The sequence below is a fragment of the Cyprinus carpio genome, chromosome B13 (assembly GCF_018340385.1).
Source record: "Cyprinus carpio isolate SPL01 chromosome B13, ASM1834038v1, whole genome shotgun sequence".
NCBI classification, from domain to species: Eukaryota; Metazoa; Chordata; class Actinopteri; order Cypriniformes; family Cyprinidae; genus Cyprinus; species Cyprinus carpio.
Genome location: NC_056609.1, coordinates 15,146,397 through 15,159,482, shown reverse-complemented (window position 1 = coordinate 15,159,482; position 13,086 = coordinate 15,146,397). Strand labels below are relative to the sequence as shown.

Sequence of the window (13,086 nt, the reverse complement as noted above, 5' to 3'; positions counted from 1 at the left end):
GCTAATGGCTTTTCATCTACAAAAAGCCAAGATCCATGCACGGTTCCTTTACATCAGGCTAGTTTGTGTCTACACATTTGCACATAATTAGTATAATCTGCTTCATTTAATATATTTTACCATGTTTAAAATCAGAATTATACAAACTTTCCTTAAAAATCAGTCTAGGAAATGCAAAAAAGCCTCAAAGTTGTACATATCACTGTATAATTTAGTATAATCTGCTTCACTTAACATTTGACCAAGTTTGTAACCATATTTTTCTTAAAAATCAGCACAGAAAAAACAAAACAAAAACAAACTTAAAGTTTTACGCATCTGTGTATAATTTATATAATCTGCCACAAAAACATCAGCACAGAAAATACAGAACCACAAATCTCCACACATTCATAAAAAACATCAGCACAGAAAATACAGTGTCACAAAGGTCTACACATTTCTACATAATTAGTATAATCTGCATCCTTTAACACATTCATAACGTTTAAAACCAGAATTCTACATATTTTCCTTAAAAATTAGCACAGTCTTCCATTGAGGCCTGATCATAAGGCACTGTAACTCAGAGGCAGAACATGAGGGTCAGAAATCTTGTTTATTTTTGACCATGTTCTTTGAAATGCAGTGAACACCCTGCTACATTAGCTGCCCTACAGAGATTTGCCTTTGAAGTCTTTAGCATGGAAGGAGTCAGGGGAAAAGCCCTCCGAAATCCACAGAGGGCCCAGTCCGCTTGCAGGCCTCCAGCAGCAGCTCTTTCCCTGTAGTTGTGATGACTTCCTCCTGAGAGCAGACAGATGTTGCCATTTTTCAGTGTACTGTGCATTCTAATAGAATGAGTACAAGATTAAAAATCTGTTTTCTGATACACAATTGGCTGGAAATCATCTTATGCTAAAAAGGAGCATGCTATGTGTATTTGATCTATTTTACATATTCAAACTCATGTCAAATGTGGCCTGAAATAGTGAGGGCAGTCTTGTTTCCAGCACTGCTGTGCTGTGTAAATCTGACTTGCTTTTTTATTCATTCGGTGATTGTCTCTATCTGAGCTAAACCCGTTGTAATTTTCATGTGTATGTAGACAGGTTCTCTACAGTGTTTTTTATTTATTTTTACCATATTGCAGAGGCGTGAAGCGGGAACGCTTGTTGACAGTTCTACAACGTCGCCTGCATTTGCATGTAACTAATGTCAGAGATCTCACAGCTTGTGACTCCAACTTTGACAGCATTCCAGAAAGTGAAATATGTATCCATGGCTACACAGGCTATGCTGAAGGTTTGTGGAGATGCCAAGGCAAGCTCTCAGTTATTGAAAGTTGCTTTAGTACAGATTACATTACATTGTTTGACTCACAAATCAGCCCTGACTCCAAATCCATTCCTCACATGTTGAGATTTTACAGCACTTTTAGAGATCCAGAGACTTTAAGATGGACCAAACTTTAATCCTGCACATGCTGTCATGTATCTGGGCATCAGAGCTTCTCCACAGTAAAAACATTGTTCTGGAGAATGTTGAAAACTTACAGTACATCTGAAGCTACAAGCACTGAATGGCTGCACAGGAAAGTAATTGTTAATTTTCAAACAACTGAAGGCAGTTTATTGGCAAAGGCACATTCTGCCATCATTTATCTACTTCACCATACATGTCCAAAACTTAAGTTTTTCATGGCAAATGATAGTTTCACCCATCATGCGTGACTGGACTTTTAAAATGATTCCTACTGAACTGTGAATCTATTCATACATTAAAAGAAGCTATAGGCTACCTCCCGCTACTCCATCCAAAAATGTAAATTCTCTCAACATTTAATCACCCTCATATCGCCCTAGATTTATAGCCTATGCTTTCTTTCTTCAGATGAACATAAAGATTTAAAAAATTAAAATATTCTGTCTCTGTGACCCCATATAATAGGAACTCTCAAAATTGACTCTTAAAAAACCCCACACAAAATGAACACAATGGGATCCATACTGCCCCAGTGGATGAATCGATATACTCTAAAGTCAGACGATAAGAAAAATCAAATTCCATTCATTCCTATGCGTGTCAAAATGACCCGCGGGACACTTTTGTTACTTTTTTATTGCACCCATTTAAACTCCTTGAATCCACTTAATTTTTTTGTGTGTATTCCCGGTGCAAGTGTGACAGAAGTAAAGATTCTAAAAATAGATTCTAAAAAAGTACATTCTAAAAAAATAACACGATTTTTTGAAAATCATTTTCGGGTCAAAATGACCCGAAGGATGGATGAGGGTTAATTGCTATATTACATTTAATAGTAACTCTCTTCACTCTTTTGACCAGCAGGAGTCGCTATAGCTTCGAAAAAGTGAATTATTTTGCAAAGTTAGCCTGACCGATTCATGAAAAAAAAACTGACTAAAAGTAATTCACGATTCATCACATTTTACATGAAAGGAAAATGTGACCCACTGCTTGATTCCTTAAAATATTATGAAGAGAATGTTTCTCAGGTCGGTATACGACAGTATCGTTATATAAAGATTGATTCGTTTGTCGAACAAACTGTGTCCCTTCTGACCTGTGCACGGCACACGAGCCCCAGATTGATCTTCACTAAAATGTTCGATTTGATAAATCAACTCCATGGAAAACACTATAATGAAGCGCACTATGAATTTAACTAATGGGTTTAACAGACTTTTATGGAGTACTTTAATCATGCTTTTGTTGTGCTTTTACTGTTTTTTTAAAGCTAATTCCTTGAGCCTCATCTGTCCAATTGCATTGAATGGAAAAGAGCAGTCTGGACATGCACTGCCTTGGAACACCATGATGGTGAGTAAATGATAACAGCACTTTAAGCTTTTTTTTCTCAAAAAGAACAGGAAATTACGTTATTTACTATTTTCTAAATTTACTGGCCTTATTGTGAACGATTCATATAAACTATTTTAAATGTATTTTGGTTGGTATAGAGAAATGTTTTTTGTCCATTTACCTATATGTCACACACTATTACTACTCTTTTACCTTGTGGAAGTCGATGAGGTCAGCAAGGGTGGCATGACGGTTTTGGTCCACACCCAGAAAGCTGTAATAGTCTCTAGAAGCATCGATAAGGAAATGCTTGAAACCGCTGGCTGTGCGATAGGACAGTGTGTAGCCCCATATCCTGTCACTGACCCGTACCAAGAAAGAGCCCTCAGCAGCATTCATAAGCAGTGTCTCCGAGTCCTCTCGGGAGATGATACCTTCAGCATAGACATCACAGTAAACTGTCAGTGAAGCAGCATTATAAACTTTTATTTATAATGCTGTTAATTATTTGTACACTGATTCATTTTTTTTGTTGAAATTAACTAAGGCACCTCACAAACACTGGCCTGTTTACCCTTGTGAAAAGGGAGAACAGGCCAGACAGTTCATTGGATGTTATCTGCGATTAAATTAAAATGTATTAATTTAGTTCAAATTTATGCAATTTCATTTTTTGAAATTACTGTACTGACAAAAATTTATGGTAAACTAAAATGTGATGTTAGTTTTATTGAAACTTGTATGTCGTGTTTAATTATGTTTGCATATACACATCTGTAGGATAAAGCTGTACTTTAGTATGTTTAAAAATATATTTCCTTTAAATGTACTGAATAACACACTACATTTAAAATTCTAATAAAGTATTTCAAATGTGCTTTACTATGCTAGTCAACAAAATCAAAATAAGTGTACTTCTTCGAAGCGACTTTTATTTGGCATTATTACAAAGTACACTTTTTAAAAGTATACTTAATTATAGTCATGAGTTCATGCTAACATTATATCATCTGCAAGTAGCTTTTTGTACTTTGATTTGAAGTACACTACAACTGCACATTCAACACAGTTCTTTTTTCCACTAAGGTAACAAATTAAGAGTAGTTGTGTAGGTATTTCAGCATTGTTTCCATTGTAATCGTGTTATCTCTGTAATGGAGTCATCAGGTGCCAGATAGAAAGTGGTATAGTATGTTTTTTCCATGTATCTCTACTAGCAGTGTTGGTGTAAATCGACACCGTGGCTTGTGTATGTGTGTGTCAGTAAGGGTAGGAATGAGTGTGCGTCTGTCCTCTTATCTAGACGCATCTATTCAGAATCACATTCAGACTGATGTGTGGCCCACATTCCGACACTCACAAGCCTATTAATCTGTTCTCTTGTCATTTAACCAGGAGTTACACACTGTAACCCATTCTAACATGACAAAGCTGCAGGACTCATGCCAGTAATTAGCCTAGCAAAGCCTTTGAATTATTGAGCACTCCCTCTCAATTTCTCTCTACTGTCTGTCCGTGTATACAAGTAGACGCAGACACACACACCACCGCTCTCCATCTGTTGGTCGGCTAGTTTCTGGTTTCAAAACAAGGGCTGCATATTCCACACTCCATTTCTCTCTCCTTGTGGATCTGGGGGACAGTGTGTACAAGAGGGTAAAAGGGCAGCGTTCTGTTATCTGCTTGAGAGGTGCTAGCATATGTCTGCTTCGCTAAAACTACTCATGTTTTCCGCTTGCTTACGGGATGGTAGTCGTCAACTACATTCTGCAGTTAATGCTGACATTGGCAAGCTATTCATGTTGCACACAATTTAACAGGTGATCATGGATTTTAATGCATCGTATCAGATAACAGGAGACACCAGAGAGGTCATTAAGAAACCTTACCGTGGAACCACGGTGCGATAGCATTGCTATTCCGTTCGTATCCCACTTGTTTTGGTTTCTGCTCTTCAGTGAACCAGAGAATAACCATTTCCCTGGAACTGGGCCGTGGTGTTCGCACCCATGCAGGGCTAATGGGAAAGAAAAGCGCTAATTTACAGAATGACATAGTTCTTGATTAAATGCATAATTATTTTTAAAGGAGCAGCCTAAGAAGGTTTGGGGGTTTGAGATGGTCTTTCAATCTGGTCAACAAGGCCTGGTTATTAGAGCATTTAAGGCTGGGAGAGCCTCTGAACCAACTGAACATGGGCTTGGACAGTCTGGGAGACATGCTAGACCAGCTTAAACCAGCTGAGACCGACAAACCAGCTTTGGGTGGTCTAAAGCGTTTCTTCTGTAGGGAATTTTTTTGTGCACACTTATGTAAGGGTGACTGGTAAATGTAATCTTTAGCAAATTAAAAACATCCATTATAATGGATGTTTTTAATTTAAAAAAAAGCAATACCTTGAATGTGAGTCACTTTGGAATTAAATGTCTACTGAATGCAAAATAAAATAGTACTATAGATTTTGGTGATAACATGAAAATAATTATCCATATCAGCCAGAATTCTAATGTTAGTGTGTTTCAGATAAATATTAGCTTAAAGCACTTGAACATAGTATAATCTATAATCAGTGTCACATACTGTTGTTTCTCTACAGAATGGTTACCTGTCCATTAGTGGTTGTGTTGCTGTTGAACTATGCCTGCGGCTTTGTCTGCGCCGGTACAGAGGGGGTTCTGCACGCTGAAGGCCGGGTCTGGGACGGACTTCATTGCTAGAAACAGGACTAACAGATGGTTCAATGAAAGTACTGTGTCTCCGGTGGGATTGTTTCTGGAAATGGCCACTCAAGCCAGCGACGTGGCCTTTCTCTATGGCCCGTAGTGACTGGCGCTTATACTCATCTCTTGCCCAGCGAGCCTTTCTTGTCATCTCCTCATCAGCTTCTTTGGAGCGACGTACTAAAAAGGAAGAAATAGAAAGAATAGATGGTAAAATGGAGAAAAATTGATAAAGGATAGATTGCATGCAACTTTGCTGGAAAATCCAGCTTATATATTTTATATATAATGCTTATAAAAGCTGTGGAAAGTGTGTTTTGGAACATGGTAGCTGGTTTCTAGCTGGTCTATGCTAGACTGTCTTTGTAGCAACAAACTAGCTGCTATACAGTTGTATACCAGGTAGAACATTGACTAGGTAAATTGATTGAACATTGTTTACCATGTTCCCTCATCTTGACTAGTCTGATGTTTAGTTGGATGATTGACTAGTTACCATGTTTTAAAAAAAACAACTTGACCAACTTATAACCCTATTTCTCTCTCTCTCTCTCTCTCTCTATGTATATACGTATGAACATGGTAACTGGTATGTATCAGGTTACCAGGTTTTTATGATAATTTTTAAACCTTTTTTTTTTTAACATCCACACAACAGGCTAAAGAGATTGTTGTAGATGTTTAGAAGAGACATAATAAACAGAAGAAGGGGTTTGACAGATAAAAATGTATATGAAGAAATAACATCTTCACTCACATTGTTCCTCCCACTCTTTGTCACCTTGTTCACTTCTTTTTTGTTCTTGCTCAAGGGACATATATAGCTCCTTCGCCCTTTTTTCCTCGGCATGTCGTATCTCCTCCTCTTCCCTCTGCCTCTCCTCTTCCTCTTGTTTCTGTGTGAGAGTAAATTTTTTTTTTTTTTTTGACACGGAGTGTTGACAAATCAAATGCACTTCAGTCCTTACTTAGGCTCAGTATGTTGTTCTAACTCTTGCAGCACTAATGAATTAGCACCAGTGGCTCATTAGCTGTGTTGAAATGGAAATCATTTGGTTGAATAATTAATCCTCTAGGACACTATGGCAGCATGGTTGTTTGAGATACTTAAGCCGTGTAATTATTGGCATAATGAGGCGTTATCTGAAAACAGACACTCCTTGTCTAGACCATAGAGTCCAAAAAGATGACTGCAGTTTAGGTCATGACAGTTGCTATGGAAATTATTGTTCATTCTTGTTCATTTAGTATAGAGATCTTTGTCTTTGAGTTTGCTGACATAGTTGCTCTTTATTGAAGTGTCTTCTCATAAAACTGAAGAATGTCTAACTAAAACAACTTTTGAGAGGTTCACCCATTTTCTTTTCACTCTTCTCTTTACGACACTCTTCTTTGTGCCTCGACAGTCTTTTTAAAGATTTCTTAAGGAGTATTGTGAGAGAAACACTTCAAAGTTTAATGACTCAGCACTTTCCAGTAAGAGGGATGATATGTGGGCTGTGATAAATGAGCTCTTTAATATTTGACAAGTTTCTTTAGAAGGTCTCATTACGAGGCCGCAAATCATGGCTAACCATCAAGGCCTCTTTGGGAATCTGCAGTGTGAATATTGAAAAACGGTCGTGCCACCACACTTGTCTGCCCCGACTCCTCCTACGTTCTGCCATTTTCTTTTTCTTCCTCTTTGAAAATATAATGCCATCAGTGCAAATTCTGAATAACTAATCCTGCAGCATTGAAGATGCCTTTAGGATCTTATCTCCTCTTTAAGATTAATTGACTCTACCCTCACTTTCCTACAGCCAACCATTCTTATTCATTCTTACAAAGTTGACATGTTTCTGACTTGCCACAATACCACAATACCAATACCAATGCATCTTGATTTTGTGTCAATGACATCATTTTAAAAATGCATTAAAATACAAATTCATGTATACAATGGAATACCCCCCCCCCCGCCCCCAAAGTACAGTTTAATATCTTTTGAAAAGCATTTTAAAAAGTGTGATTCAACAAAACTACTTCACTGCCTATTGATGTTTGAATATCTTTTTTTATGTAATGCGGTCAGCAGGAAGTTAGATAAGATCCATGACATGTCAGGGATTTTGACATTTATTATGACAAGGCAACTTAGTTCAGTTTGTAAAATGTCATGTGACTCCTCAAAAACGTATGATATTTAAAGGGGTCATCAGATGCCCATTTTCCACAAGTTGATATGATTCTTTAGGTTCTTAATGAAAAGGCTGTAAACATAGTTTGGTAAAAATTTCTCAGTGGTAGTATAAAACAACACCATTTCAACCCTTTCAAAACCAGTTCTGTCTACAGCAGGGGTGTCAAACTCAGTTCCTGGAGGTCCGGGGCCCTGCAGAGTTTAGATGCAATCTTAATTAATCACACCTGATCCAGCTAATCAAGTCCTTCAGGCTTATTTGAAAACATGTTTTGTGTGTTGAAGCAGTGTTGGAACTAAACTCGGGAACTGTTTTTGACACCCCTGATCTACAGCATGCTGTTTTATTGAATGTAGCTTTAAATGCAGATGAGCTCTGCTCGCCCCGCCCCTTACTTCTGAGCTGCTCTCTGAGAGAGTGTTTACTTTAGCCGCATTTATCGTGAAACTCGCTAACTAGCACTGTATTAGGAAAGGCGATTTGCAAAGATTCATTAAAAAACCTTACACTTACTTCTCTTGGAGGTGAGGCTGGATCACGAATGATTCGCATCAAGATAGACACATTTAGGTAGATTGGGAGCGCATTCCCTTCAGAAACAAATGTAATCCACTGCATCTTCAGCAGCTCAGATGTCAGGAGTAAATGATGACTGCTATGTTCATTATTACATCCAACAACAGAACACCTCAGTTGCTTAGGAGACATTCTTGTCTACATATGCTACGGCGGTGAAACAATGGTGGACTGATGACTCACTCAGGGCGGGTCTAAGGTAAGACGCCAGTCCAGTCTGTGCTGAAATGCCACTGCCAATCAAACTATCGTGGGAGGGGCCTGTCTATCAGGCATCTGAGATCGGCTTGATTTGAGAAAGGGGAAATGATTTAATGAGATTAAAAAAAACAAAAAAACTGGGTGTATATTTATCATTATAGGGTGGATGGGTACACACACTGCCAACACACATTTCAGTTCAAACAACTTGTAAAAGTGCAAGTAGCAACTGATGACCCCTTTAAGAATTAAGAATTCATGATATTTGTAAAAAATACTTGTAAATCATTATTAAAGTTCAAGATGTGTTAACTCACATGTAAGTAAATGTTATTGTATAATGTATAGGTTTCTTACATTTGCATATAAGTTTCTTGAAAATACTATGAAAGGATTTTGAAACTAACATTAATTCACAAGTACATTTTTAAGTGCTTGAATCGATCTATTTTTCATAGATTACTCCTATTCATTTTCCCGTGCGCTCTTATTTGTCATTGACCCTTTCACATTTTAACATGACTTCTACTTTTCACAACATCAACCAAAAGCAGCTTCAGCTTTGTGTAATACATTTTCTGTTTCATTTAGCCTCAAACTGGGAAGCAACTAAGACTAACATGACAAAACAAAAGTACATAGACTGTTTTGGGGAACTAAAAAAGCACTCGGCCCTGGTTTTTGTCGTTGATGCAGCAAGTTGCCCTCCTGTTGGTTTCAGATTGAGTATTGATCGCCTGGTTGTTTTCCTCATTGTTCTCTGTCTTTCAAAGGAAGGTAGAGAGAGAATAGAAGTACAGAGGGCTCACCTCCATATACTGCAGCCGTTCCACACACTTACCTAAATAATTTACAGAGACTTTGGTGGAAAACAACATCCACCAAACGAATGTTAGGCCCTAAAGGTGGACATCATTGCAGGTCTCCTACAAGTAATTGATCACTTGGATTGTTTTGTGACTCCCACTGCTAAACTTTCTAGCAGATGGTTTGGATCCTTGTGGAATGCTGGCAAACGTTTTTATCTTGCTGAAGCCAATTAGAGCGTTCTCATTTTGCAGCACATTTAGAAGTTTGAGGGTTTTGTTGATCAATCACCTTTAGTTTCTCTCGTATCCGTTCCTCCTCCTGTTTGGCTGCCTTCCTGTCCTCAGCTTCTTCCTTCCACTTTCCTGCAACTAAGCGTGCTTTTTCCTTTGTGATGGCATCTCTGAACTTTTGCTTTATTTCTTCTTCTTTCTTCCGTTGGAAAATGGCAGAAAATAAGGTGGAAAATCTTTTAATAAAATAGGATTGGAAAATTCCTGAAACAACCTAGTTTAACTTTCACGTCCTGTGTATTGTTTTGTTTCCTTATAGGCATATTTGGAAGAATTACATGATTTTTTTGTATAAACAAAATCAATTTTATATTTCTATGTGGCACACTGAAGCATGATGCTAAATCTCTACAGGAATAGATTTCATATTTTATGTTTTTATTTTGGAAATGAAACGAGTTTCTAATCTTGTCAGTTGATACAGATAAACATCATGGATTTGGTGTTCAGCTCACAATCCTCACCACAGCTCCTGGGCTTCTAGCTGAGCCTGTCGCCTGGCTCTCTCCTCCATCAGCTCTTTGACAATCATCTCGTATGGTTTGTCTCCAGGGGCGTCCCCCATTACCCAGACCCACACCTCACCATCTCTGCCCTGCAGCCACTGAACACTCTTTCTGTTTTCTGGAGACCATAAAGGCAGATGTGAAAACCAGACTAGATTATACTTTTAAAGTTACAGTCCACCCAAAAATTAAAATGGTCATCATTCACTTGTTTAACACCCTCATGTCATTCCAAACCCATAAGATTTATGTTCATTTTTGAAACACAAATGAATATATATGTAATATAATTTTTGTCCATTTATTATCAGTGCATGCAGCCAAAAGTTGGACTCATCCATGTTTCCATATGGTATTTGATCAGCTCAATGTGGTGATCCATGTTTATATCTAAATAAATGCTTAAATTGTTACTTTAGATGACTTGGATTAAACTACATTTACTATGTTTTTGTAGTTTTTGATGGGTCAAAGTTTTGATTGTTTAGACTTTCAATAGATGAAGAAAAATGATGAGAAAATAGTACAAATATTTTAATTTGTGTTCTCAAGATGAAAGAAAGCCTTATCGATTTTGAAATAACAGGAGGGTGAGGAATTGATAACAGGATTAACTAACTCTAACTAAAGAGTATTTAAACAGTAGTTTTGAGCTGATTACTGCCTACAAAGGGACCGTCCTAACCATCATGAAACTTCAGAAGTAACAGATTTGAAATCCTTGACAACATAAACTCTGAGTGTCAGTAGAGTTTGGTGTTAGCATGTTGTTAAGCTAATACCCTCATAAGGGTAAAAATACATTGCGCAGACAAATATTAAAATAATATTTTTCTACATACCAATATTTTAACGATTAATTAAAAGTGAATTGGCGTCTGGCCAACTGAGATTTCGATTTGGATATAAAAGTTTTCAAAAGTTTTAAATAGTACAATAGTATACCATGAGTGTATATTAGCACCGCTTGTTGTTCGCTCTTGGGATCTACAGTAATAGAATGCTTGGACTGAGATTTGTCAGACTTAATCTGATTACATGAAGGCCTAGTAAAGTTAGCCTTGCCAGACTCACCATCTCTCTCCTTGGTCAGGGGTCTTTCCCAGCTTCCTTCTTGGCTCTCACACTCTGTCCATCGTCGCACCTGCTCCTGACGTATTTTGTAGAAAAGAATCTGCCTCTGCTCCTCATTTAGTTCAGCCAGAAGCTCTGGATCTACAAACATGTCTCTCAAGATCTGTTGCATCATTCTGGACTTCCAGAATCTCCTCTCCAGGATCAAACTGGGAGAACTGCCAGATATATTTGGAGCAGAATTCTTTGAGTCAAACAAGGTAAAAAGTTAACTACCATTTCAGCATGCTTGCCTGGAACGGCCTGCAACGTTTTACAACTATAAGTTGTATCCGATTCTTTAACAACAAATGGCACAAATGAGACATAGTTCTCACTTTATTTATATTGACTTTTATGTGTTGGTTTTAGAATAATTTTTTTAGGTAGTTGTGGCAAAACATTTTGCAGGTTGTATCAGAATACAAGTCACAAACATACTGTTCAAAAGTTTGGAATCGTTATAAATTTGAATAAATTGATACTTTGTTATTCAAAGATGCCTTAAATCAATCCAATTTACAGTAAAGCCACACCATTTTTAATGTTATTGATGACGTTTACTATATTAAACATTTATTTAAACAATATTGGGGTTTCATTCATTACCGTGTGTATAGAATATTTGTTATATTTGTTGTGCAGAATCTATGGTGTATTTATGATGATATATAATAGGGCACTTCTCACAGACCTTCTGCTCAATCAGTTACTGGAGAAGCTCAGACATCCATACTACTGTTTTATTTTCATTTACCATCCAGTCTTTATGTTCTTTTGCTCATTCTACCCATTTCTTTTTATTTGCCAGTGTCAGATGTAATATTTTCACTAAAAGGCCAATATCGCAGAGTCTCCACTAAAGCAGATGAAGCTGGTCTTTGGTGAGTACCGTTCAATGAGTCTGCCAGCTGAGCTCCAGTGAGGGCTCTGTTGGTCAAACTAGGGACTCTGATGTGCTTGCTGTTGTACATCTGGGCCATCCACTTCTCACTTCATACTAGTTAGATTCAGTCTTCTTTCTTCTTTTAAGGTAGTAGAAACTGATAAGCTTCTATAGTTTTTTATTTTTCTATAACTGTAAAGGTTCACTTTATGATTTAATACAATAAAAAATAGATATTTCATAAAAATTAACTGTAATATATATATATATATATATATATATATATATATATAATTGTAGAAACTTAAAATACATTAAAGCATTTTACAATATAAACTGTTTTCATTGTTCAATTCAATAATGATCAGATTGTGTAAATGTGTAGAAACTTAAAATTAATATTAAGAGAGAACTGTGTTGTACTGTTACCACATTTTTCTTTTGTCTTTGTCTTTTTTTTTTACAATTAAATGTTACATTGGTGAATAGAAATATGAGTTTCCTTCAAATACATTAATATCTTAATGATTCCAGATTTGTGAACTGTGGTATATTTAGTGTTCATTCCACTGTATCATTTTCATTTTTCAGTAACAGAATACAAATATTTTCTCAACATCTTACAATACAAGAATAGAAGAAATACAAAAAAAGAAGGAAAAAAAAAACACGTCTCATAAACTCTTAACAGTTGTTTTCTACGCAGAAAATCAATAGCTAGCATTCGTCAGCACTCTGCTGTCTGTGTTCCTAGGTCACTCTTTTTCTGCATTATTCATCTTACTGACCTGCTCTGACTCTTCAGATCCCTCTGTGTCCTGCCAGCATGGAGCTTCTTGCTGTGTCATTGAAGAGTTGAGCACAGCCAGCTGATTGCCGGGGAATACAGTGGTGCGGTATAGTGTCCCATCAGATCCATGATGAGGGTTTGTGTGGTTGCATCTATGTTGTGACGGGCCTCTGGCGTGCACTGAAGGTCAGAAGTGTCCCACAGGTGAA

At 37.1% G+C, this 13,086-nt stretch overlaps 1 protein-coding gene across 1 annotated transcript; it reads right to left on the bottom strand.

Moving 5' to 3' along the window:
• Positions 1-407: 407 nt before the first annotated feature.
• Positions 408-11,429, bottom strand: sh2d4ba (SH2 domain containing 4Ba). The gene is made up of 8 exons (XM_042736739.1): positions 11,163-11,429; positions 10,046-10,206; positions 9,581-9,727; positions 6,280-6,418; positions 5,408-5,702; positions 4,692-4,819; positions 3,016-3,236; positions 408-786 (listed from the first exon to the last, which is right to left on the bottom strand). Exons 1-8 carry the CDS (start codon positions 11,335-11,337, stop codon positions 694-696), a joined length of 1,359 nt encoding a protein of 452 aa, XP_042592673.1. The 5' UTR covers positions 11,338-11,429; the 3' UTR covers positions 408-693.
• Positions 11,430-13,086: the final 1,657 nt, after the last annotated feature.

Bases quoted from the DNA above. Each gene is read 5' to 3' on its own strand.
- sh2d4ba (XM_042736739.1), bottom strand. From the start codon at position 11,337: ATGATGCAACAGATCTTGAGAGACATGTTTGTAGATCCAGAGCTTCTG. The intron at 3,237-4,691 runs GTAAGGTTTCTT...TCTATGCTGAAG, and splicing joins TATCGCACCGTGGTTCCACG to GTATCATCTCCCGAGAGGAC. The intron at 787-3,015 runs GTAAAAGAGTAG...GTCTGCTCTCAG, and splicing joins ACCTCATCGACTTCCACAAG to GAGGAAGTCATCACAACTAC.